At 45.0% G+C, this 24,455-nt stretch overlaps 1 protein-coding gene across 3 annotated transcripts in view; it reads right to left on the bottom strand.

Annotated features, from left to right (window-relative positions):
• Positions 1 to 2,132: 2,132 nt before the first annotated feature.
• Positions 2,133 to 24,455, bottom strand: part of SERP2 (stress associated endoplasmic reticulum protein family member 2) — a 38,370-nt gene continuing 16,047 nt past the window's right edge. For 2 of the 3 annotated variants that reach the window (XM_082435457.1, XM_082435456.1), the window contains 2 exons: positions 23,314 to 23,386; positions 9,297 to 9,452 (listed from right to left, as the gene is read on the bottom strand). In XM_082435457.1, coding sequence (XP_082291583.1) covers positions 9,358 to 9,452; positions 23,314 to 23,386 — 168 coding nt within the window. In that variant the 3' untranslated portion in view covers positions 9,297 to 9,357. Of the gene's footprint in view, positions 2,573 to 9,296; positions 9,453 to 23,313; positions 23,387 to 24,455 lie in introns of those variants that run through there. The other variant, XM_082435458.1, reaches the window with a different exon arrangement.

The raw sequence follows: 24,455 nt of genomic DNA, 5'->3' as shown, positions 1-24,455 counted from the left end.
ATAAGTGTTGTTCTGTTATAGTTGCTTTGGTGGGTGTGTTGTGCATCGGGTTGCCATGTGTTTCTTACTATGTGTCGTGGCAAAAAGTCTCCACTGTACAGTATAAATCAGCCATGAACCTAATTTACTTAGGGCAGCTCCCATCTCCGCTTGCAGAGGGCTGACGGAAGAAGTCACCAGGGAGGGCAGACTGTCCTATACAAGTGCTTCCGGGGAGGCTACCTGGAAACTAATAGAAAACCAATTTGTGGATGATTGCATCTTCTGGGGAGATAAATCCATCATGGGAAGTTTTCCAGATGACAACCGACTCAGCCCACCACACCTGTCACCTGGCGACAGCTGGGTTTACCTGGAGCCCAGTCTGGCCAAATTTCAGTTTCCATTTGCTTGAAATGGGAATATCACCCCATTGGCTATTACTGTTGTGGGAAAGACCAAATTAGGGAGGGAAAAGACTCTCTCCAATAAAGGATGAATTTCAAAGCTCAGGCCCAGTGATGGCTTTTCATGATGGTCTGGTAGGTGTACTTTTATTGGCACTAGGAAAGGAAGAGGAAGGCCCTTAGATCAAATCCAGGCCCCGTGGGTGTCAGAGAGGGCGTTTGTGGGAGCACAGGCCAGGGAAATTTTATAGCAAGGGGGCTTCCTTATGCTGGCTTCTTGGCAGCAGCAGTGGGGTCTGATCTTACACGGATCTTAGTCACCAAGAAGAGGATGGCCAGACAGAGCCAAGACTGAGCAGACCAGCTCACAAAGCACCTACTCAGTGCAGCCCTCAAGTGGTGGGGAATATCTCCTGCCGGCTCAGGAGGGGTTTGGGGTTGGAATTGGGGGGTGGTGAAGCATAAGGATGGTAGCCTGTCCCTGGGGCGGCTAATTTCAGAACAGCCCTGTCACCCTCTTCTCAGTGGGAAAGAAAGAGGAAGGAGGGGAACTCAGAGTATGGGAGAAAAGAAAGCTTTCACGAATATCACTAAAAGGTCTGGGGTGAAAGACTCTTGGGGACGAAAAGCGTCCCCCCCCCCCCATTCCAAAGGGCCACTTACAACAACGCCCCTGAAGTGGCAGAGAGAGGTCCTGGCCCCTTCTGCCACTTCTGTTTTTAAAGCTCTCAACAGTTTTAAGGGATGAAAAAAAATGGCTAAGGATGCAAAGACGGAATTTAGAAAACAATCGTGAAGGCCTGTTTGAAGTTGCACAGTGAGAGCGTCTTTAATCCTTCAGGTCGTCTAGGTGGTTGCCCTATGACTTCCTTAGGCAAGATGAGAAGTCCCAACCAGGGGGCAGGCCAGATGTCACCCAGTCCCTGCCAGGAGAGGCTTTGCTCAAGAGCAAGCTCGGCTGCCTTTGCTGCTCGGAACGGGGCAGAACTCCACTCCTTCCTCAGCGGGGCTTTCTCAGGATCTCGGCGTAGAGGACACGGGCCTCACCCAGGGAGCTGGTACCAAACCCTTCTTCTTAGCCCCAGTGGTGGGGATTTGGATTTAGCAGACTTGAGGTGGAACCCAGGAGTCTGCAGTTTGAGATGCATCCTCCTACCCCCCCAACCCCCCGCCCCACCGCCACATGGAGACAGGATGCAGGCCGTCCACACTTTGAGACGCTGTGGGGAAGGCTGGCCGGGGAGAGGAGGGTCTCGCCCACCAACCTTGAACCTCACGCACCCAGCCGGCAGGACTCCTGCCTGCCCGGTGCTCTGTGTTAGGGGGGGGCTGGGCCTGAGGTCGGATGATTTTCCCAAAGAGGCCTCTGGGATGCACCAAGCCCTGATGCAGCCCACAGAGGAGATAATGGCTAAGTGGACTTTAACACACATTGTAGGTACCTTTTCCGGATTGAAAAAAAAGAACAACGAAGAGCGAACCAAAAAAAGAAAGAACCCCAAAAGATCCACACATTGTGAAATGTGTGGAAAACCCAAGGTCCTTAGAGCTGCCCAGGACTTCATTTCAGGCAAAGACCTTGAGGGTGGCCAGTGCCCGGCTGGGCAAACCTAGCCCTGGTTCCCGGGCCACAGATTCCTCGACCTTCTCCAGTTACATAATCAAGTCCCCTGCCCTACCCATCCCTCTGGAGCTTTCCTAACATCATCTTCACTTTGGTTTTCTCACTGGAACCCACACAATGTATAAGGTTGAACAAAGACATTTATTTGTAAAAGCAATTCCCAATGGAGCAGAGCTTGTATCCACAGAAAGTAAAGCGGTGATCATTCAGAAGCCCACATGCAGACATCAGTGAAACCCAGGGCAAAAGCAGACAGACAGCTCTGCTGCAGACACCCGGAGAGCTACCAATCCTGCCAACTGCAAAGCAAAATGTCCTTTCCGCTTGAGAACACAGATGTACCGAGATGTCCTGTGAGAAAGAAATTTGGTCTGACATCCACGATGAAGTGATCAGGGAACAGTTGGGGGAGCCTTTTTTTCTCTTCTGGGTGGCTTGTCAGCTTCCCACAGATACCCGGCTAAGAGCTGAAGTGGCCTCCACCCTCCAGCGGCAGGGGGCCGTGTCACAGCCCAGCCTGCTCACATGCCCATCCTTATGCTCTGAATGATCTGGAAGATAGCTGAAGGAGGGAAACAAAACAGACGGCTCAGACACCAGACAGCACACAGCTGGAAACCCAGCCCCACCGCCAGCCCTGCTTCTGCTGACCCCGGGCCCTGGACCTGTTAGCACACAGCTGATTAGATATTTCCTAACAAGGAGTTAAGTTAACAAGAGGTCAGTGAACTTCTTTAAAAAGGCAGCCTTGCTCTGTCTGCTGATGGATGCCTCGGGGATTTATGGATAACTCCTGCTAATTCTACCAGGAGTGAAGGCCAGAAATCCCTCAGGCCCTGAGAGGTTTGGCCCTCTTCCCCAGAATGTTCTGATGCTGCTGGGAAGCGGGGGGGGGGGGGGGGGGGGGGGGGGGGGGGGACAGCGCTTTCGTGCAGGCAGGGCACTCATTTAACAGGTCAGCGACGCTGCCTCTTCAAAAGAAGCTGCCCTTGAACTGGAAGGAAGGCCAGGTGCTGGGAGCAGACACGTGGAGCTGGGCCCCCGGCTGCTGATAACCTTTGATACAAGTGCATCTTTAGGCGGCCTGGAACTTTCTGAAATTCGACTTGAAATGCACCGAGAGCAACACTGATTTATTCAGGGCACCGTCTTCACTAAGTGGACTGAACTCCTTCCTGAAGGGTTGGGTAGCCTGAACGTCCACAGACAATTCCTGGGACTCCCTCCCCTTATTCTGGTAAGAGCTGGTTGGATAGCACCCAGCCTGGTTTTGTTTATAGGGTTTAAATGTGTTCCAGGGGACGAAGGTCCAACTTCCTTTTCCACATCCTCCCCAGATGTGACATATACAATATCGGTCAATCGTGATGAAGACAGTCATGATAATAATAGCAATGAACACATATAGAATGATTTTTTTTTTTTTTGAGGGGCAGCTGGGTATCATGTAATCATGTGTAAAAACAGAACAAGCACAGAACATTCAGGGGGCTTACCCCTTCTCTCTTTCATAAAGTCATCCTGGAATATACCCAGGAATGCTGCTTCCTAAGTAACCATAGTGAAATATGCTACCCAGAACCCTCGAGAAACAAAAAGTGGTTGACATTTTATCAAGTAACGTTAGTGAGCACATACTATGTGCCAGGCATTGTGCTTTGGGGATCCAAAGATAGTTCACACCGAGGGCCCTGGGGACTCTTTTCTTGGACAGCTAGATTTGAAGGGTAGATAAAGCACTAATGTAGTTGGTTTTTTATAAACTAAAACAATCACTGTTTGCATCATCACGACTTTCCTAAATTGGATATACACCCAACATGATTTAATATTAAGTTTTCATGAATGTTCAGTGTGACCATAATAAGAAGTGATAACTAATAAGACCCTGCTGTAATATGGTTATAGAGGATGCACAGCGTTTGATCTGATCCCAAAATAGCTCCGGTTGGCTGTACTTCTTGGGCTCTCATTTCTGCTTCTTAGCGGTTATTTGGTCTCGATGATTCTTATCTCTGGTCACATCTCTGGTGCTACTACACCAATCTGCAGTGGGCCCTCTTCTATTATTATGCTACTGTAGACTAAGCTGAAAACAAAGGCTGTTAGAACTATGTATAAAATTAGAGTCAACCAGTTGTGTGTGAAGGTCGGAAAGACTCTTCTCTAGATAAAAGAGTTAATTCAACAGGTTGTGATATTTAACTCTGGTTGTGCTCAGAGGTTTTCTTGGCTTATTCTCATCTGGGGGGTGGCCCTTAACAGGAGAAGTTGCTAGATGGATGAGAAAGTACCTTACCCCAATGTATAAGCCTGCCGGAACACGGATGTTTCCACCCTCCTCTACCAAAGCTAACAAGGAATAAAAATCAAATAAACATTTCTGTGTTCTGGCTCCGCAGGAGTGCTGGAAGACAGCTGTATATTCAAGCACATCAGGAAAAAAATATTTACATCTACTGTGCCTCAGGCTTTGTTCTTGGGATCAGGAAAACATCCCTAATTTGGACAAACAGGCTTACTTTAGAGGGGAATGTTAGGGTCAGAGGGAACTGGGTTTGAATCCCAGCTCTTGTGAATAGCTGTGTGACTGCATGAATAATTTAACCTCTTCAATTCTGTCTCCTCTGCTGTGAAATGAGGACCATGCTGCTTACAGCGTTAATACAGGGATTAAATGGTCTGACATAGATGAGGTTCCTCACACATCAAGGTTTCGGTGCATGGGAGTCATTGCTATTATTACTGTTACTATTACTACAATGACGGCTGCTGCTTCCATGTATGAACATGCATACCAGAGCTCAGGTGCTACCTGCCACCCTCTAGAGGTGTGAATTTTCGGAATTCACTAACTAGTTCTGAGCCCTGATTTCTCTATTTATAAAACTGTAGATAATATGTACCTCAAAAGATGCAAGGAATAAATATGAGGACATAAGTAAAATATCTGCCCATATTAGATGCTCCAAAATGTTAGTTCTCCCTGAGATTTATTCGTAGACAAGGAATCATTATCAGCAGGATATAGGTCAATGAATACGAAACAGGCTGTCCCTTAGTCCATCAGACCCTATTAAGTTAATTTATGACTTCAAAAGTGCTGGGTAACCATAAAACCACTCAATTCTTTTTAAGGAACTGCTGCAAATTTCTCTTAAGAATCCCAGACAAAGTTTGCTGGCCTCAGAGTAGCAACACATATTAAAACAACTTACCTATTTCTGAGTCTGCTTTAAAAACTAATAAAAGATCATTCCTGACCCTAATTGAATCCATGAATTAACAGGTAAAAATCTGATGGGCTTTAACACGTGTACAGGCGACCCTTTAAAATTGAACCCTCTTGGAGAAATTATTTTGAATAAAGTCTATTTTAAGTTCACCATTTGCCTCCACCTCTAAGATAATGGAGAGATGGTTGTGTTTTATGATTCCTTTTTCAATGTCTTTAAGAATTGTATCCCTGTCTTTAAGAAGGCTTGTATCAATGTTAGTGTCTTTAAGAAGCCTTCACCATCCTGTACCAATTATGTTAACTGTACTTCTGTGTGCCTGCCAGTAATGACCCGCCCTACAGCCCTGGCCTCCCTGATGCTGACTTTCTGAGGCGGTGAACGGGAAGGGAGCCAAGAGTGGGTTCAAAGTGGGAAAGGAAGTGGGGAGTCTAGACCCTGACAAGTTAATAACTTAACAAAGGGTGAACAAAGCAGAGAAAACAGCCGAGCGGGCTGCAGGAAAGGCGCTGTGGGCAGGCGAGCCAGCAGGGAGGACGGATGCCAAGAAAGGGAAGGATGGCAGGCATTCGAAGTCAGGGGATCTGGCCTTGGGCAGGTCAGAGGTTCAGGAAAATCCAGGCTAGAGTGGGAACTACAGAATCTGAGAGCCTCCGCACTCTCCCACCTGTACAGGATCCTGGACCTTGGTAACCTCGGATGATCACGTCTCTCTTTTATTCAACCATTCCTTTTCAATGAAATTCTTAGGGTTTAATATGCAAGAAGCACTTGCAACTCAAAAATCAACCAGAACAATCCTCCTGACTCCACATCCCCCATCCACAGGTGCCCTCTTCCTCTTTACGGCCATTTCCCAAAAGCTGTCTAAGTCCTCACTTTCTCCGTTTCCTTACCTTTGGGTTCCACCTCATGCCACTGCATTCTAGCTTCTCTCTTCACTCCAGTGAAATAGCTCTTGCTAAAGATACAAATGACCTTCCATGTCACTTAATCCAACTAGCACCCTTCAGCTGCCTCTTGTCATACACCCCTACTTACCATCGCTGAGCGCTCCCTCCTGGAAACTCTCTTCCCTTGGCCTCTGTGACACACCGTTCTCCTAGTTTCTAGTTTTCCGCCTCCTCTTTGGCTCTTTACACTAAACGTGGTTTATGGGGCTCATCCTAACTCCTCCTGACCAGTAAACAAGAATGTTGAAGTTCTGCAGTGAGCATGCTGGCTTTCTTCTCTTCATTACATTCCTTCTCCCAGGTGATCTCATCCCGGCCCACAATTTCAGTTGCCACTTAGCTTTTGATGACTCACCCATGTGTGTTGCCAGCCCCGACCTCTCCTCGGAGCTCCAGATCCACACCTTCCACCATCTAATTGATACCTACACACAAGCGGCTCAAAGGCACGTCAAATGCAACAGGACCTTCTCATGATCTCTTCCCGTTGCCAAGCTTGGCACCATCATCTTCCATCTTGCACGTACACCAAAAATGCCAGAGTCACCTTTGACACCTCTGATTGAGGACCAAGACCTGTGGGCATTACCTAATAATCTTGTGATTGTGCGTCTTTCGCTCCATCCTTCCAGAAACCACCCTAGTCCAAGTTACCATCATCTTTCCCCTGATTCCTGTGGTGACCTCCACTGGTCTACTCTTGCTCCTCCTTCAATCCTTTCTCCGTACTCTAGCTAGAATTATTCTTTAAATAAAAACAAGTGAGATCGTGCGCTCCTTGAGTTTCTAACACACCAGAAGCATTCTATTGCCCAATGCTTGGTGAAGCCTCCATGACCTGCATCTCCTGGCCCCCGGCAACCTGTCCAGATTCACCTTCTCCACTCTCCTCCTCTCTTACGGTAAGCCCTCCTGTTTTTAAAAGCTCCCTGCTCTTACTACTGGGCTTTTACACATGCCAATCTTTCTGTCTGAAATACTTTCTCCACCCTACCCTATTGCCTAGTTTTTACTTCAAAATTCAGAAGTTATTTCTTCAGAGAAGCCGTCTTTGACCATCTGGAGCAGGAGTTCTCAAACTTAGGTCTCACAATCTCCTGAAAATGTTTGAAAACAGACACTGGACCCCATCCCTAGAGTTTCTAATCCAGTGGGTCTGGGGTGGGAACTGAGAATGTATATTTCTAACAAGTTCATAGGTGATGCTAAGGCTGCCGGTCCAGGGACCACACTTTGAGAACCACTTCCCTAGAGCACACCAGCCCTCTGCATTACAGGCACACCTCGTTTTATTGCGCTTTGCCGATATTGCGATTTGTGTTTTTTTTCTTTACAAATTGAAGGTTTGTGGCAACCCTGTGTGTAACAAGTCTATGGGCAACACTTTTTCCAACAGTATTTGCTCACTTCGTGCCTCTGTGTCACATTCTGGTATTTCTCACAGTACTTCAAACGTTTTCATTATTATTATGTTTGTTATGTGATCTGTGATCAGTGACCTTTGATGTTGCTGTTGTTGATGGACTCACTGAAAGGCTCAGATGATGGTTAGCATTTTTCAGCCATAAAGCATTTTTTAATTAAGGTATGTATACTTTTTTTTAGACATAATGCTATTTATTGCATGCTTAATAGACTACAGTATAATGTAAACAAAACTTTTATGTGCACTGGGAAACCGAAAACTCATGTGACTTGCTTTATTGCGATATTAGCTTTATTGCAGTGGTCTGGACCTGAACCTGCAATGTTTCCAAGGTTGGCCTGTGTATGCTTTCACAGCCCTATGTTCCTCTCCTTCGAACATTTTCATGCCTGAAATTTTACATGTTTCAGCATAATTATTTGTTTGACTTATCTTTCTTCCCCACTAGACCACAAGCTCCAGGAGAGCAGGGATGGTTTTGCTCCCAGCTCTACCCCTGGGCCTAAGCTCAGCACCGGGCACATAGTAGGTCCTCAGTAAAAATTTACTGAAGGACTGAACGGTGAAAAATTGCAAACAGCACGGAGGAAAATACATTTTAAAAACCTCAACTGATTACTCTTCAGACCTAAAGAATCAGCATCAAATGGCGACCTTGAGATTCAATTGCTCCAAGAGCTCAGTTCTTGAGGGGAAGTCAAGTCACAAGTCAAGAACATAAACCCCTTAAGGCCGGGAGCTGGGCCAGCCCAATCCACTCTTCCCTGGGCACTGCCCCAGCCCAGCTAACTGGGAGTGCCCGAAGGACACAGAGATGACACAAGTGGATCCCCTAGGAGACTGTCAGAAAGCTGGAACGCTGCCAGACAATGGGGCCTTCCGAAAATGACATTTATTGAAAGTAAATGGTTGACGATAAGCGAGATCAAGGGAGTTGCTGAGAAAAGAGATCAAGACAGGCCAGAGGAACACCCTTTAGGAGGATAAGCCAACTCTAGAATTCACACAACTTTGATTATTTTTCATTTAAAAAATTAAAAAAATGAAAGCATTGGTAAGAAAAGTATGGGCCTTGAGAAAGATAAGCAGAGATGTTAGGAGACAAGACATCGCCAAGGTGGGTCATTAAGCTCCCTGAAAGAATTAGCACAAAGATAGTCAAAGGCAAGATGCCACTTCCCCATGGCTTCTCCAGAGATGGAGAAGACGGGAAAGAGAGGGAAGCCAGGGATAGGTGAGGGCAGGAAGGCACTATTAAAAGAGAGATCGTATTAGCAAAGAATGGGATGCTCTCTCCACATTAAAATGGCAGACAGCAGAAGCACTCTTCCGAGAAGGAAACCATACACAGACCCAAAGGGCCCCAGGGGCACAGGGCCACAGGGCAGAGCGAAGCACATGACAAGCGAGGCCGTAGGTCACCTTGAGGGAGCCAGTGGCTGATGAGACATCTTTTCCAGACCGTCCATCTCAGATCCTGAGGCAGGAGTTCCAGAGCAGACGCATGTCCTCAAGCTTTCCTTTGTGGTGAAACAGAAAGGTTTCTCCCAGGGCTGCTCAGTTCCTCAAACTTGCCAATCTTGGGGCTGTGACTCCCTCTGGGTGTCACAATTTCAAGATAGTTCGGGCAGTCTCCAGGAAAGGCCAGTGCTTATGTGGTCGACCTGCAAACACGGTGAATTCAAATTTGCCCTGGAGCAAGTGTCCAGGACAGAGCAAGGTGATGGCCCAGTCAAGAAGCAGCCCATGGCTGGGTCAGGGCTTTATCCACCTGGGAGCAGACCGAGAATGGCCGTCCATCTGGAACCTCTGGACAGCACACATTTTCTGGCAGGGAAAGTAGGAGATGTTTTAACAGGAGTTCTTTTCAATACACAGTCATATGCTAAAGGCCTAAAGTTGGCGGAAAATCTGCTCCATGGTATTTTGGGGGAAATGGTAAGAGAGAAGGATGCAGGATAATAGAAAGCAGATGGGTTTGGAGTTTAGGTTTGGGTACTAGCTCTCTTTTTAGCTACGGGATGCTGGTGGATTTCCTCTTTGAACCTCTGTTTTGTGATTTGGAAAAATGAGTACCATAGCTTCTTTGTAGGGACTGTGTGATGAGAAAAGAAAATATAAGTGTAGGACCTGGCATTATAATCAGTGCTCAAGAAACGGTAGCCAAAATAGTTGTATGAATAGATTCTGCTCACCCCCATTGGCTAGTTTTTAAAGAGTTCTTTCTAGAAGGAGAGAAGAGGCTCCAGCTCTAGCTGTCCCTGCAGAGGTGACACCACTGACCTCTGGCCGGCAAACCCTGCCCTCTACCTATCCAGGTGGGAGCTGGGGTTCCTGCAGCTTCCCCAGTATCTCAGAGCTCTGCTCCCCCAAGTTTTCTCCCCATCACAAAGGTCAAAATGTTATCTTTCTTTCCTTGCAAGCATTCAGAATCTTGGCCGGCACCTTGCCAGGGGGGTTGAGAGGCAAGGAGACAGTGCAACTAAGGGCCGTCAACATAATGACAATAACAAGAAACATTTGTACAACTATTACCAGAACTCCACCAAACGTGAGGCATGCGTTGTCTCATTTAATCTTCAGGATTGATTTTCATGAGGATCCTAGGAGTTTTCAGATAGGATCCTATGCCTTTTAAGAATGGAAGAAACTGAGGCTTGGAGTGGGCGTGTGGGTGAGTAGCTTGGACAAGCCTGCACGGCTAGCAGGTGGCAGAGCCGGGTTTGCAACCCAAGGAGGCTGGCCCCGGAGCTGGTTCACACAGGACTGAGTCATTTCCCTCTCCACAGCATCCTTAACAAAACAGCCAGTCCGAGGGAGGGTGGGGCTGTGGGCTCTTCCAGAAACGGAGGGGCCTCCAGCGCATGCATAAAGGGAGACCACTGGACCACCTGAAACAGGAGGCCGGGAGGACAGGAGGCATTCAGGCGCAGCTTAGAACATCTCAGGGAATCACTTTCCTTATCTGTTCTGAATAGGTTGTCCTGAAAAACGGTCCAGCCTGTGACACGTTATCTCTCCCCAGTCCTGCCCCGGCAGGCAGAGTGCCTACCAGATACAGGAGAAGAGTACAGTCTGTTAACTGCCAGACAAAGGGAACGTCCCTGCCCAGAAACAGTGCAGCTACTCACAACTGACGGTGCCAAATGAACCTAGTAGGCTCTTTGGGAAAGGCCTTAACTCTGGAATCACAGAGGCCAGCGCCGGGCCGGACACAATTTCCTATTTGATGGGCAAAGAGGGTCCAGATGTGTATTCCCTTCTGGGGATGATAAAAAATCAATATATCCAGCAACACAGGAGGCACCCCTATACACACACACACACACACACACACACAATACACAGATACACACAAACACACATACAAAAATACACACAGACACACACACGCAAACACACAGAGACACACGAACACACACACAGACACACACAAACATACACATACACAGACATAAACACAGACACATAACAGATCCTGCTTCAACCAGAACAGCTTTTCTTTTGTTTCCCTCTAAGATTTGAACAAAGAGGTCTACTACTTTAAAAAAAAAAAAAAAAGGTCTACTGCTTTAAAAAAAAAAAAAAAGGCTAAAACCAAGAGTTTAGCCAGTTTGCTCTCAAAATACACTTATTTTTTTCTGATTATACAAGTAATATATGCTCATTGACAAAATTGGAAAATATAGAAAATTAGGAAGGAAATAAGTCACTGGTTAATCCTATTACCCTAGAGGTTTCCCTTTGATGGGGGATATAAGCTCATCAGTTTCAAGAAAACCCAGACTTCAAGAACGACTAAAATTCACATAATCTCTAATTAGGAAGTGAGTATCAGGTTCGGCCAGAGAGAGAGAAATGCAATTGAAATGAGGGATAGATGAGGGAGAAGTAGTCTGAGGGAGGGAGGTGGGGTGTGGCTGGTATGTAAGTTTCCCTCTGAGAATCACAGCACAGTGGGGATTAAATAGTGGTTCCACTGACCCGGGTTGGAACCTCAGTGAGGGAGGAGGACAGAGAAGACTGCTCTCAGCTTGCTGCTTCCTGTTCACACCCAGGGACACACATGGGCTCAGGAGAGGTGAACGATACAACAGGATCACAAGACACACGTAAGCGCTAACATACTGCCTGGTCAACTGCATGGGAAGGGAAAGACCTACTGTCACTGAGTCCAGGTGAAACTTCTAGCCCAAGAGGAAAGTCAAAAATGCTGAAGACAGTTGTCCTGTGAACACTGTGGCACTGACACTATAAGGTGGGTAGGCCGGGGTTGGGACCCTGCTTGTCACTGCCGTGTTCAGGCCAGACATCACTGATACACAGCAGCATACTTGCCACAGAGCTCTGGGGAGGCCTCAGAACCCTTCTCCACAAGGCTCCTGAAAGAGATGAGGACAAAAGGGAGAGGAAGACCCAGGGGCAAGGGCCGTGGGCACAACCAGCAGGACGGGCTTCATCCATGGTCCCGGGAAGCACACGCAGACAGCAAGTGTCTCGCGCAGATAGCAGTTGGCGTATCTGTGTGACGGCATCTCTGCCGCCTCAGACGGACATTCCGGGTCACGCTTGTCTCTGAGCCTCGAGATAAAAACAAGTACTCTTCAGAAGCTATCAAACAGTTCTCTAAAGAGGCAGGCTTTGAAACCGGGGACTGAGAGTCAGGACGAGCTGCTTATCTGGAAAGAGGCCCCACCGCCTGCAGAAATGGAAGATAATATTTTTATAAAAACGGGAGCGAAAAAACGGCCAAGTCTCTAAGAGGGGGGTGTTTAAACCCTTGGGGCTTCAGTGTGAATCTGGGGTCCTAGGAGATCAAATAAAGACAAATGCAACCAGTTAAAAAGGCCCAAGCAAAAGTCCTGGGTCAAGATCTGAACAAGAAAAGTTTCTGGCCTGTTTGGAATAATCATCTGAGGGGACCCAGAAGAGGTATCTGACTAAGAAACAGGTTTTAGATTTCTGATGGAATGTATATAATACTAACAACAATAAGGCTAGTTTCCAAATTAAACCAGACAAAGCAAGATATGGCCCTGAGATGTCCTATCTGGACAATTCCATGTCTCAAAGGAACGCTGTTCGCCAAGCTTTTGCATCTCACAAAGAAAACTTTCTTTTTTTTTTTAAATAGCAAAACGGTGGTGCATTTGGGTTGCTTTAAGGGAATAAAATTTAGTTTATTTCTGATATTCAACTTAAAGTACAAACCCCTATTCACTGATTTTAGTGCAGCTCTGGGCGCTTCCTTTTTTCTGCCTGGGTCGGTCTGAAAGATTCTGATGCTTTATCGTGGGAACATAGTCTCACCCACTGGGAGTGCTATCACTGAAATTGCTCACACTCGTCCTTGGAGTGAAGAGGCGGGGTCTACAGCTCTCTGGAAGGTCAAGACCAACGTGAGTGGCTGAGCCTGCCAGGTGAAGGCGTGGCCTGGGAGGATGGAAGGCAATGGGAGCCTGCAGTGTCCGTGACACACCTGCCCCATTCATGGTGCCACTACTTTACATGAGGGCGATGGGGACAGAGGTGGTGGTGACTGAAGCTGCAGGTTTCAAGCGTGCTGGGGGCCAGCACTTACGTCCCTGGAACCATTCAGTACCAGGACAACCTCTGGAGGGGCTCCTCCTATCCCCGTTTGATGGATAAGGAAATCAATACAGAGAGAGTAATGAACTTGTCCAAGGTTATTCAGCAGAAACATAGCGAATCCAGGCTTTGAACCCACATCTGGCGGAGCCCCAAACTATCCTCCCCTCTGAAGCCTCTTATCCATTTACTGCCAGTTGGTCAGTTTTCAAAGAAGAGACCTTTTGCAATCCTGGAAAGTGGAAATTTCCTTACTCTGAAGAGGGGTGTATTTAGTATTTGGATAGTGTCCTCTGACTGGTTACAACCATGGACTTGGGCTGAACTGGGATCTCGGGGGGCCTCCCTGGTGAGGAGTGGGCATTCCCTGGGCACGTGTTTTTGTGCCAGGGGTCTCTGGGTGCCTGTGCGCTGTGCCCTCACTGCTCCCCTGGTTCCTCTTCCTTCCTTTTCCTTATCTGGCTCTTATCAGCACCAGCACTGCTGGCACGAAAGGCATGTGTGGAGAACAAGGAAGGCCAAGGAAAGAAGCCGAGAAGGAAGGGGTCAAGAGTCTGCTGTGACACATCACTCCCCATAATAATGGGGTCCCGTAACCTCTTGGAGGTTTGTTAACTTGTTTTGCCACGTAAAATGGAGTAAAGGTGACCAATAAGTGAGCCTATACTTAAAGGTCAACATTTTTACCATTCTTCATTTTTTTCCAAAAGATACTAGGAAAACAGATAAAACCTGCATTCCTTGTGACTTGCCTGATCTGAAAATTTATTTACCCTAGGTACACTGACAGTATTTCTATAATTTTTATTTTTTAAAATTAATTAATTAATTAATTATTTTTTGGCTGCGTTGGGTCTCTGTTGCTGCGTGTGGGCTTTCTCTAATTGCGGCGAGCGGGGGCTACTCTTCGTTGCGGTGTGTGGGCTTCTCATTTTCGTGGCTTCTCTTGTTGCAGAGCACCGGCTCTAGGCGCGCGGGCTTTAGCAGTTGCAGCATGTGGGCTCAGACGTTGTGGCTCGTGGGCTCTAGAGCACAGCCTCAGTAGTTGTGGTGCACGGGCTTAGTTGCTCCGCGGCATGTGGGATCTTCCCGGACCAGGGCTTGAACCCGTGTCCCCTTTATTGGCAGGCGGATTCTTAACCACTGCACCACCACGGGAGCCCTCTATAATTTTTTAAACTGAAGTGTAGTTGATTTACAATGTTTCAGGTGTGTACAGCAAAGTGATTCAGTATATATACATATTCTTTTTCAGATTCTCTTCCATTATAGGTTATTACAAGATACTGAATATAGTTCCCTGTGCTATACAGTAGGTCCTCGTTGTTTATCTTTCTTATATACAGTAGTGTGTATCTGTTAATCCCAAACTCCTAATTTATCCCTTCCCCCTCTCCCCACTCCCCTTTGGTAACCATAAGTTTGTTTTCTATGTGACACTATTTCTAAAAAAGAACCCTTTGCCCAGCCCACCGTCAATTAGAAAAGTGGGTTTAATAGAGTGAGGTAACGAAAGCAAGAGAATCAGATCAATGATCAACATCTTCACTACTATTAGAAGATTTCATATTTTTCTTATCTGTATAAGGATCTACAAAATATGAATAATTAACCACATGAACTCAGAGAGGGTGAATGACCTCAGAGGTATCCCAGGGACTTGGTGAAATGGAACTTCAGCCTGGCACACGGGTGTATCCTGTTCAAAGGGAAGGGACCCGCTGGACAGACACAGGAAGGGGTGTGTCTGCAGAGGCATGGAAATCCCACCGCAAACTCCAGTGCATTTTGTGCGAGCGTGACAGGCAATGGCAGGGCTGAAGGTGCTGTTGTGCACACTACAGATGATGGCAGGACGCTAGATGGGGCGGGTCTCTCCTACTTTGTGCTACAAAAGGGGACCAGAAGCGAGCGAGAGCAGTGATAAGGGGCTTCAATCATCCAGGCACCGAGAAGGCTCATTACGTAAAGCAGAGGAACTGATAAAGGGAAGAGCTAGATTGGAGGAAATCGCATTTTTTTTTTAACATTTTGATTGGAGTATCATTGCTTTACAGTGGTGTGTTAGTTTCTGCTGTATCACAAAGTGAATCAGCTATACCTATACATATATCCGCACATCCCCTTCCTCTTGCGTCTCCCTCCCACCCTCCCTATCCCACCCCTCTAGGTGGTCATAATCGCATTCTTCTAAATGAAGAGAAGAGATAGGCAGATAACTGAATCACTTAGCTGTACAGCGGAAATGAACACAACACTGTAAATCAACTATACTTCAATAAAATAAATTAAATAAAAAAGATAGGTAGGAGCCTATGGTCTGCGACTCTGAAAAGGGAGGAACTCAGGAGGGAGAGTAGGAGCTGCAAGAAGAACTGAATCGTGACTAATCCCAGAGACGTGGCAACGGGTATGAATCTAAAGGAGCTATTGTGTTTTTCGTGATGTGTTTGGTTTAGAAAAGGACACGGACAAAGATAGAAGGAAGGGCACAGTACCAAGGACGAACTGAGAAGAGTGACACATTTCTGTGAGAACAGAGCTTGGCCTGAGCTGAAGCTTGCAAAAAAAATGCTAAAGTTGGCAAAAAAAAAGAAAGGAAAGAAAATAAGAAAAAAAGGGAGATGGTGGTGGATTATTTTTAGATATGATTTTAAAAAGGAGGAGGTCCATTGCTTGGGGATCATGATGGCATGTTAACAGAGGATAAAGTTAAGAGGACACAACTCCCCATTTGATGTCTAGTCTTTCCGTAGAAGCTAGTGGTCTTTTAACTAGATTTAAAGAAGCATCCTTAGAAGAGCACCAGACATGCAGGCAGGGGATGTAGTATGCCAGTAAGTGGTGTGTTCTCTTGGCCACTTTAAGTCCAAATCTCCACGCCCTGCAGGCTCCCATCCCAGGCCCCTGGACAAACCAGCAGAGAGGATAGCAGAGACAATGTACTTGATCCCTGAAAAAAACTAATGGAGACTGGGAAGGTTCTAAAAGATTGTTGTCAGCAAATGTCCCAATTTACCCAAATGGGGGGAAAGATACAGTTCCTACTATGTGAATCAATAAGCCTGGCAAAATTTTGATTAACATGTAATTTAGAGAAGGTTTTTAATCCCTTTGCAAAAGATGGATATTGAGAACTAGCACAGGTTGGAGAAAAATAAGCCAGACTAAATGACTTATTGGCTTTTTCCCCTCTCCTATATGCTACCTAAGGGCACAGACCAGACAGGGCCCCGGTTACTGTGTATCTTGAAGCCAAAAAAGAAAAAAACCCAAAAAACAAAAAAACCCACCAGCTCCGTATCTATTTAGTTCTTGACAACAAGGGCTACATGATGACCGAGGCTCACAGATCCCTGTGATTGGGCTTTGGCCAGTCTTGAGCCTGTCGTACTATCTCAGGCCTCTGTGCCTTTGTCATGCAGTGTTCCCTCATGTGGAATAACCTTCCCTTTGTCTGGCTGTTTGTCCTTCAAAACTCAGCTCAAATGGCACCTTCTCTGGGAAACTTTCTCTTCTGCTCAGTAGGAATTAGAAGGCCCTGATATAGTCTGACTGTGTTTTCTGAGATCCACATGTTGGAATCCTAATGCCCAATGTGATGGTGGTAGAAGGTGGGGCCTTTGGGAGGTGATTAGGTCCTGAGGGTGGAGTCCTCATGAATTGGATTAGTGCCCTTGTAAGAGAGACCCTACTGAGCTCCCTAGCCCCTTCTACCACGTGTGGATGCCATGTGAGGATACAAGGAGAAGTCTGTGATTGGGAAAGGGGCACCCAACCAATCACACTGGGACCCGAATGGGACTTCCAGGCTCCAGAACTGTGAGCAATCAATTTCTGCTGTTTATAAGCCACCCGGTCTCTGGTAGTTTGTTATAGCAGCCCGAACGCACTAAGACAGTCCCTTGTCCACGCTTGCCAAGCTCTCCAGGTGCTCTGCTGTCAGAGTGCTCTTTTCCTGGGAGCAACGACATGTTCCTTATCTGTCTCCCCAGTGCCAGCTGCCCCCTGAAGGAGTTTGTATCTCCAAAGCCCGCACTGTGCCAGGCACACCAGGGACCCTCAAGACACGAGGACTGCTTGCAGGAGTTTTGCTGAGAGGTTCCAAGTCAACCTGAGGGGAGTTGTCTCTAATTGTTTTCTGTGGGCTTCGCCAAATCTAGACTTTTATCAGTGCCTAGGACGAATAACATACTTTCAAGAAACCATAAAGCTGGGAGAGAGAGATAATTAGATAAAAGGCTCAAGGTTCAAGATCTAACAATCTACAGGTTGGCCATAAAGCCTGAAAACGTAGATCACTTTTTTTTTTAACATCTTTATTGGAAAACTGCTTTACAGTGTTGTGTTAGTTTCTGCTGTATAACAAAGTGAATCAGCTATATGCATACGTATATCCCTGTATATCCCCATATCCTTTCCCTCTTGCATCTCCCTCCCACCCTCCTTATCCCATCCCTCTAGGTGGTTGCAAAGCATGGAGCTGATCTCCCCGTGCTATGTGGCTGCTTCCCACTAGCTATCTATTTTACATTTGGTAGTGCATTTGTCCCAGCTTACTCTTCCCCTTCCCTGTGTCCTCAAGTCAATTCTCTAAGTCTGTGTCTTTATTCCTGTCCTGCCCCTAGGTACTTCAGAACCATTTTTTTTTTTTTTTAGATTCCATATATATGTGTTAGCATACGGTATTTGTTTTTCTCTTTCTGACTTACTTCACTGTGTATGACAGTCTCTAGGTCCATCCACCTCACTACAAATGACTCAATTTCATTTCTTTTTTTGACCAAGTAATATTCCATTGTATATACGTGGCACATCTTCTTTATCCATTCATCTGTCGATGGACACTTAGGTTGCTTCCATGTCCTAGCTATTGTAAATAGTGCTGCAATGAATATTGTGGTACATGACTCTTTTTGAATTATGGTTTTCTCAGGGTGTATGCCCAGTAGTGGGATTGCTGGGTCGCATGGTAGTTCTATTTTTAGTTAAGGAACCTCCATACTGTTCTCCATAGTGGCTGCACCAATTTACATTCCCACCAACAGTGCAAGAGGGTTCCCTTTGCTCCACACCCTCTCCAGCATTTATTGTTTCTAGATTTTTTGATGATGGCCATTCTGACCAGTGTGAGGTGATACCTCATTGTAGTTTTGATTTGCATTTCTCTAATGCTTAGTGATGTTGAGCATCTTTTCATGTGTTTGTTGGCAATCTGTATATCTTCTTTGGAGAAATGTCTATTTAGGTCTTCTGCCCATTTTTGGATTGGGTTGTTTGTTTTTTTGATATTGAGCTGCATAAGCTGCTTGTATATTTTGGAGATTAACCCTTTGTCAGCTGCTTCGTTTGTAAATATTTTCTCCCATTCTGAGGGTTGTCTTTTCATCTTGTTTATGGTTTCCTTTGCTTTGCAAAAGTTTTGAAGTTTCATTAGGTCCAATTTGTTTATTTTTGTTTTTATTTCCATTTCTCTAGGAAGTGGGTCAAAAAGGACCTTGTTGTGATTTATGTCATAGAGTGTTCTGCCTATGTTTTCCCCTAAGAGTTTTATAGTGTCCGGTTTTACATTTAGGTCTTTAATCCAGTTTGAGTTTATTTTTGTGTATGGTGTTAGGGAGTGTTCTAATTTCATTCTTTTACATGTAGCTGTCCAGTTTTCCCAGCACCACTTACTGAAGAGGCTGTCTTTTCTCCATTGTATACTCTTGCCTCCTTTATCAAAGATAAGGTGACCATATGTGCGTGGGTTTATCTCTGGGTTTTCTATCCTGTTCCATTGACCTATATTTCTGTTTTTGTGCCAGTACCATATTGTCTTCATTACCGTAGCTTTGTAGTATAGTATGAAGTCTGGGAGCCTGATTCCTCCAGCTCAGTTTTTCTTTCTCAAGATGGCTTTGGCTATTTGGGGTCTTTTGTGTTTCCATACAAATTGTGCAATTTTTTGTTCTAGTTCTGTGAAAAATGCCATTGGTAGTTTGATAGGGATTGCACTGAATCTGTAGATTGCTTTGGGTAGTATAGTCATTTTCACAAAGTTGATTCTTCCAATCCAAGAACATAGTATACCTTTCCATCTGTCTGTATCATCCTTAATTTCTTTCATCAGTGTCTTATAGTTTTCTGAATACAGGTCTTTTGTCTCCTTAGGTAGGTTTATTCCTAGGTATTTTATTCTTTTTGTTGCAGTGGTAAATGGGAGTGTTTCCTTAATTTCTCTTTCAGATTTTGCATCATTAGTGTATAGGAATGCAAGAGATTTCTGTGCATTAATTTTGTATCCTGCTACTCTACCAAATTCACTGATTAGCTCTAGTAGTTTTCTGGTAACATCTTTAGGATTCTCTATGTATAGTACCATGTCATCTGCAAACAGTGACAGCTTTACATCTTCTTTTCTGATTTGGATTCCTTTTATTTCTTTTTCTTCTCTGATTGCTACAGCTAAAAACTTCCAAAACTATGTTGAGTAATAGTGGTGAGAGTGGACAACCTTGTCTTGTTCCTGATCTTAGAGGAAATGGTTTCAGTTTTTCACCATTGAGAACAATGTTGGCCGTGGGTCTGTCATATATGGCCTTTATTATGTTGAGGTAGGTTCCCTCTATGCCTACTTTCTGGAGAGTTTTTATCATAAATGGGTGTTGAATTTTGTCAAAAGCTTTTTCTGCATCTATTGAGATTATCACATGGTGAAAACATAGATAACTTTTTTATACAGATGGATTTTTCCTCTTGATTTTCTGTGGCCTGCTAATGGCATTTTTTTTGGTTTGTTTGTTTGTTTTTTGGTTTGTTTTGTTTTGGGGAGAAAATCAGAGAGTGACCATCTGAGGCAATGCATCACAGATGACTATGCAGGCACTGAGGGAAATGCTGCATTGATGCACCACATTCATTGCAATTTTTCACAGTGCTCTGAACTATGCACTGCTAATGCAGGGCAATACACTGAATACATCATGTAACGTCACTAACCATACTGTACATTATTACGTAATATCAGTAAGCCATTTATTATTTATGTTCTTCTATGTTTCCATACTTTATGGCTACTCTGTAGAAAAACAGCTTACAACCAACAATGAAATTAAAATAGAAATGTTCATGGAGCTTTATATTAGGTCTAAAAAAAAGTCTATTTAATATCTACAGCATGGGGAATATTTGGTTTTATCCATCCATCCATCCATCCATCTAACCAATGAGATTAAACACTCCCTATGTGCTAAAAACTGTGCTAGTATCTAAAAATTTAGTGGAAGATAAATACTGTCTTCCCTAAGCTTATATCCTAGTAGAGAGAAATGGATAATAAGTAAGCAAATTAAATAATTTCAAATGTTGATGAGGGCCATGAATAAAATAAAACAATGTGTGATGCAGATAGGGGACAACTTTAGATGGGAGGGTACAGAGATGCATCTCTGAAGCTTGCAGGAAGTTGACGTGAAGAAGAGCTTGGTGGGTCCTGGCTGGCCATTAGCTCTCTGTAAGTCTAGGAGGTGCTGTGATTGCTAAAAATAAACTGCAAGACAAAGGATTAATCTCCAAAATATACAAGCAGCTCATGCAGCTCAGTATCAAAAAAACAAACAACCCAATCCAAAAATGGGCAGAAGACCTAAACAGACATTTCTCCAAAGAAGATATACAGATTGCCAACAAACACATGAAAGTATGCTCAACATCACTAATCATTAGAGAAAAGCAGATCAAAACTACAATGAGGTACCACCTCACACTAGTCAGAATGGCCATCATCAAAAAATCTACAAGCAATAAATGCTGGAGAGGGTGTGGAGAAAAGGGAACCCTCTTGCACTGTTGGTGGGAATGTAAATTGATACAGCCACTATGGAGAACAGTATGGAGGTTCCTTAAAAAACTAAAAATCGAACTACCATACGACCCAGCAATCCCACTACTGGGCATACACCCTGAGAAAACCATAATTCAAAAAGAGTCATGTACCACATTGTTCATTGTAGCTCTATTTACAATAGCCAGGACATGGAAGCAGCCTAAATGTCCATAGACAGATGAATGGTTAAAGAAGATGTGGCACATATATAGAGTATATGGAATATATAACTCAGCCATAAAAAGAAATGAAATTGAGTTATTTGTAGTGAAGTGGGTGGACCTAGAGTCTGTCATACAAGTGAAGTAAGTCAGAAAGAGAAAAACAAATACCATATGCTAACACATATATATGGAATCCAAAATAAAATTGGTTCTGAAGAACCTAGGGGCAGGACAGGAATAAAGACACAGACGTAGAGAATGGACTTGAGGACACGGCGAGGGGGAAGGGTAAGCTGGGATGAAGTGAGAGAGTGGCACTGACATATATACACTACTAAATGCAAAATAGATAGCTAGTGGGAAGCAGCTGCATAGCAGAGGGAGATCAGCTCAGTGTTTTGTGACCACCTAGAGGGGTGGGTTGGGAGGGTGGCAGGGAGATGCAAGAGGGAAGGGATATAGGGATATATGTATACATATAGCTGATTCACATTGTTATACAGCAGAAACTAACATAGATTGTAAAGCAATTATACTCCAATAAAGATGTTAAATAAATAAATAAATAAACTGTTTGGGGCATATTAATAAAAGCAGGGTTATGAGACAAAAAGCAGGGACAGACCTACTATCTCTGTAGCAGTTGCACCATTTCTAGACCAACTTCTGCAGTTGCAAATGCAATACTTTAAGAGAGTCATGGCATGTATAGAAGGATCTAGAAACTACATCTTATGAGGACAAGGTTGAGAGAACTAGGGAAGTTGAGTTTGTAGACGGAGTCACTAGGCAGTCATCTTGAAAATATCCAAAGAGTCAAGACGTTCAGAAGCAAAAGAGTCCAAGCTGTGTGGTTTTCGGCGTCCACACCTGAACTACCGAGAAGACAGCACAGTGTGGTTCAAAAGAGGGGAGATGTTTCCAATAGAATCAGAGCTGCACAGAAATGGGATAGGCTTTTTGAAGGAGTGAGCACTCCTGAAGTATTCCAGCAGTGGCCGGGTAAACTCTATTAAAGATGAGGGATCCCTGTATTGGACAAAAGACTCCCTTTGAGGACACATCTTTAGGGATGGCGTACACTTTCGTTTCTTGGAGTGGAAGATCTTCTCTCATCTTGGAATCATCTTTTAAAAAATTGAGCCTCACACAAAGGCTTGTTTGGCAATAGTGCCAAGACCATCGGATCCCTCCTTCCTCCTAAGAGCTTTTGTTTCCTTGGAAGAGTGGTCTCCTAAAGATCAGAGGCACCTTCAGTCATGGGCATCTCTTGCCATTGGGGAGGAATGATGTCTTCCTGGGAGGTCTAGATCTTTGCAGGAAGATGTGGACTCCTCGCCTTCCCTGCCTTCAGCAACAGTGAGGAGATGGAGGATGGGAACATCTAAAGACCTACCTTGTTGATAGAAGTGACCTCCACTCACCAGTACTTCAGAGACCCAACCCATGGGGACCAGGAATTAAGTCAAGGCTCCCAATTACAGACGTCGACTAGAAACAACTGCATGATCCTTCTGGTCAAGTCTGCACTGTGTGTGTGTGTGTGTGTGTGTGTGTGTGTGTGTGTGTGTGTGTGTGTGTGTGTGTGTACGTAAAGCTCTCTTAACTTGCCACCTTCCAGCATCAGGTGACTACACCTCGAGACTCAGGTCAAAGGCTCTGTTTTACTCAGCATCTCTGCAGAGCTTCCCTTAAGGCCTAAGGCCTCTCCTTCTCTCTGGAATGTGGATTTATCTCAGGCAGACAGGTGCTCCACTTTCTGTTCCAAATGCCCTTTTTAGGTTAGGTCTTCAGAGAAAGCTTTAACTGAACTCTGAAGTGTAGCCAGCCAATTTAATTGCTCACTGTAATCATTTTATGATTATGATTTGATAGCATATCAGTTCTGTCTCTACTCTGTTTGCTGGAATGGAAATAAAATCAAAACCTATTAAGATGAAGACTTCGGGCAGCAATTAACTTGAATCCCAGACCAATATAGTTTTTGTCTATTTACCTTGAGAATAAAACATGTGTTTTTACAGGACAAAGGAGACCACGGGATATAAGGGCAGCGAGAAACCCATACCTGAGCCGCAGACAACAAAAACAAACAGTGCCAACAGCCATGGGCCCACAGGATATTTCTCTTCTTGCGGCCTCTGAAAGGGAATGGGAGAAAGTAAGATTAGCTTCATTCATTCAAGAAACATTTACTGAGTATGGCTAGTCACTAGACACCTCTGTGAATGAGACAGACCCAGTCTCAATGCCAGCGGGCAGATCTAGACGAACAAAGTCAATTTTAAGGGATCAAGATTGGTTTGGGAAAATTCATCAATAACCTTACTTACACGCCTGTAACTCAGTGAACTTGGTGGTTCTTAAATGTTCTGGGGACAGATGAGGTATAAAAACACAAACCAATACAGTGACTTGGGAAGCCAAAAATGATATTACTAATCATTGCTTCTGTTGGCTGAAAGCACACTTCATGCCAGGCACTCTAGAAGGCAGCCAACATCCGTGATCTCTAGCACTCACAACTCCACGCAAGGCCAGTATTATCATCTCCATCCTGTACTTGAGAAACTGAGGCTCAAGCTTTGCTAACTGGAACAAGAGGCACATTTAGGTCTGTCTCTTTACGGAGCCAGGGGATTTTCCTCCAACAGATTCATCTTGAATTCCTGCATCCGTGGCTTCCAAGCAGGGTCACAGAGCACCACCATTTTCTCAAAACTTTCTAAGCGCTAAAAACCTGGGAAGCCACTGCAGTGGAAACCCTGGGAACAGTAGACGCACCACAGCAGCTGTGTATGGAGATGAGGAGAGCGGTGTTTTGTAATAAACCTCCTAATTCTTAGTGAAGCTTATGCTTGGGAGAAATCTCAGCATCCCCGGGAAGCACAAGGGGACTGCGGTCCCCACACGGACCAGCCCTGCGTACCTCCTGCTCTTCTCAAGCCAAAAGCACAGACGTCAGAGGAAGGTCCCTCTGCAACTCCTCTGGGTCTGTGTGCAGGTAAGGCTTGGTCCTTACAAGCAAATCAATCAATGGAAAACCAATATTTTCTGAGAAAGGCATCTGAAAATGTGGGGGAATTTCTCAAGTGAAAAAGGAGAAGGTAGAGTGAAGAAAAATGAAGAACTCACTAAATATTCCCTCATTGGCATGAGCCAAAAATAGGCTGTGGCCAACATAGGTTAAAGAACTTATTTTATCATAGG

This window comes from Balaenoptera physalus (genome assembly GCF_965194825.1).
Source record: "Balaenoptera physalus genome assembly, chromosome: 18".
NCBI classification, from domain to species: Eukaryota; Metazoa; Chordata; class Mammalia; order Artiodactyla; family Balaenopteridae; genus Balaenoptera; species Balaenoptera physalus.
The sequence above is the reverse complement of the archived record's forward strand: the minus strand, read 5'-3'. Positions and strand labels throughout refer to the sequence as shown.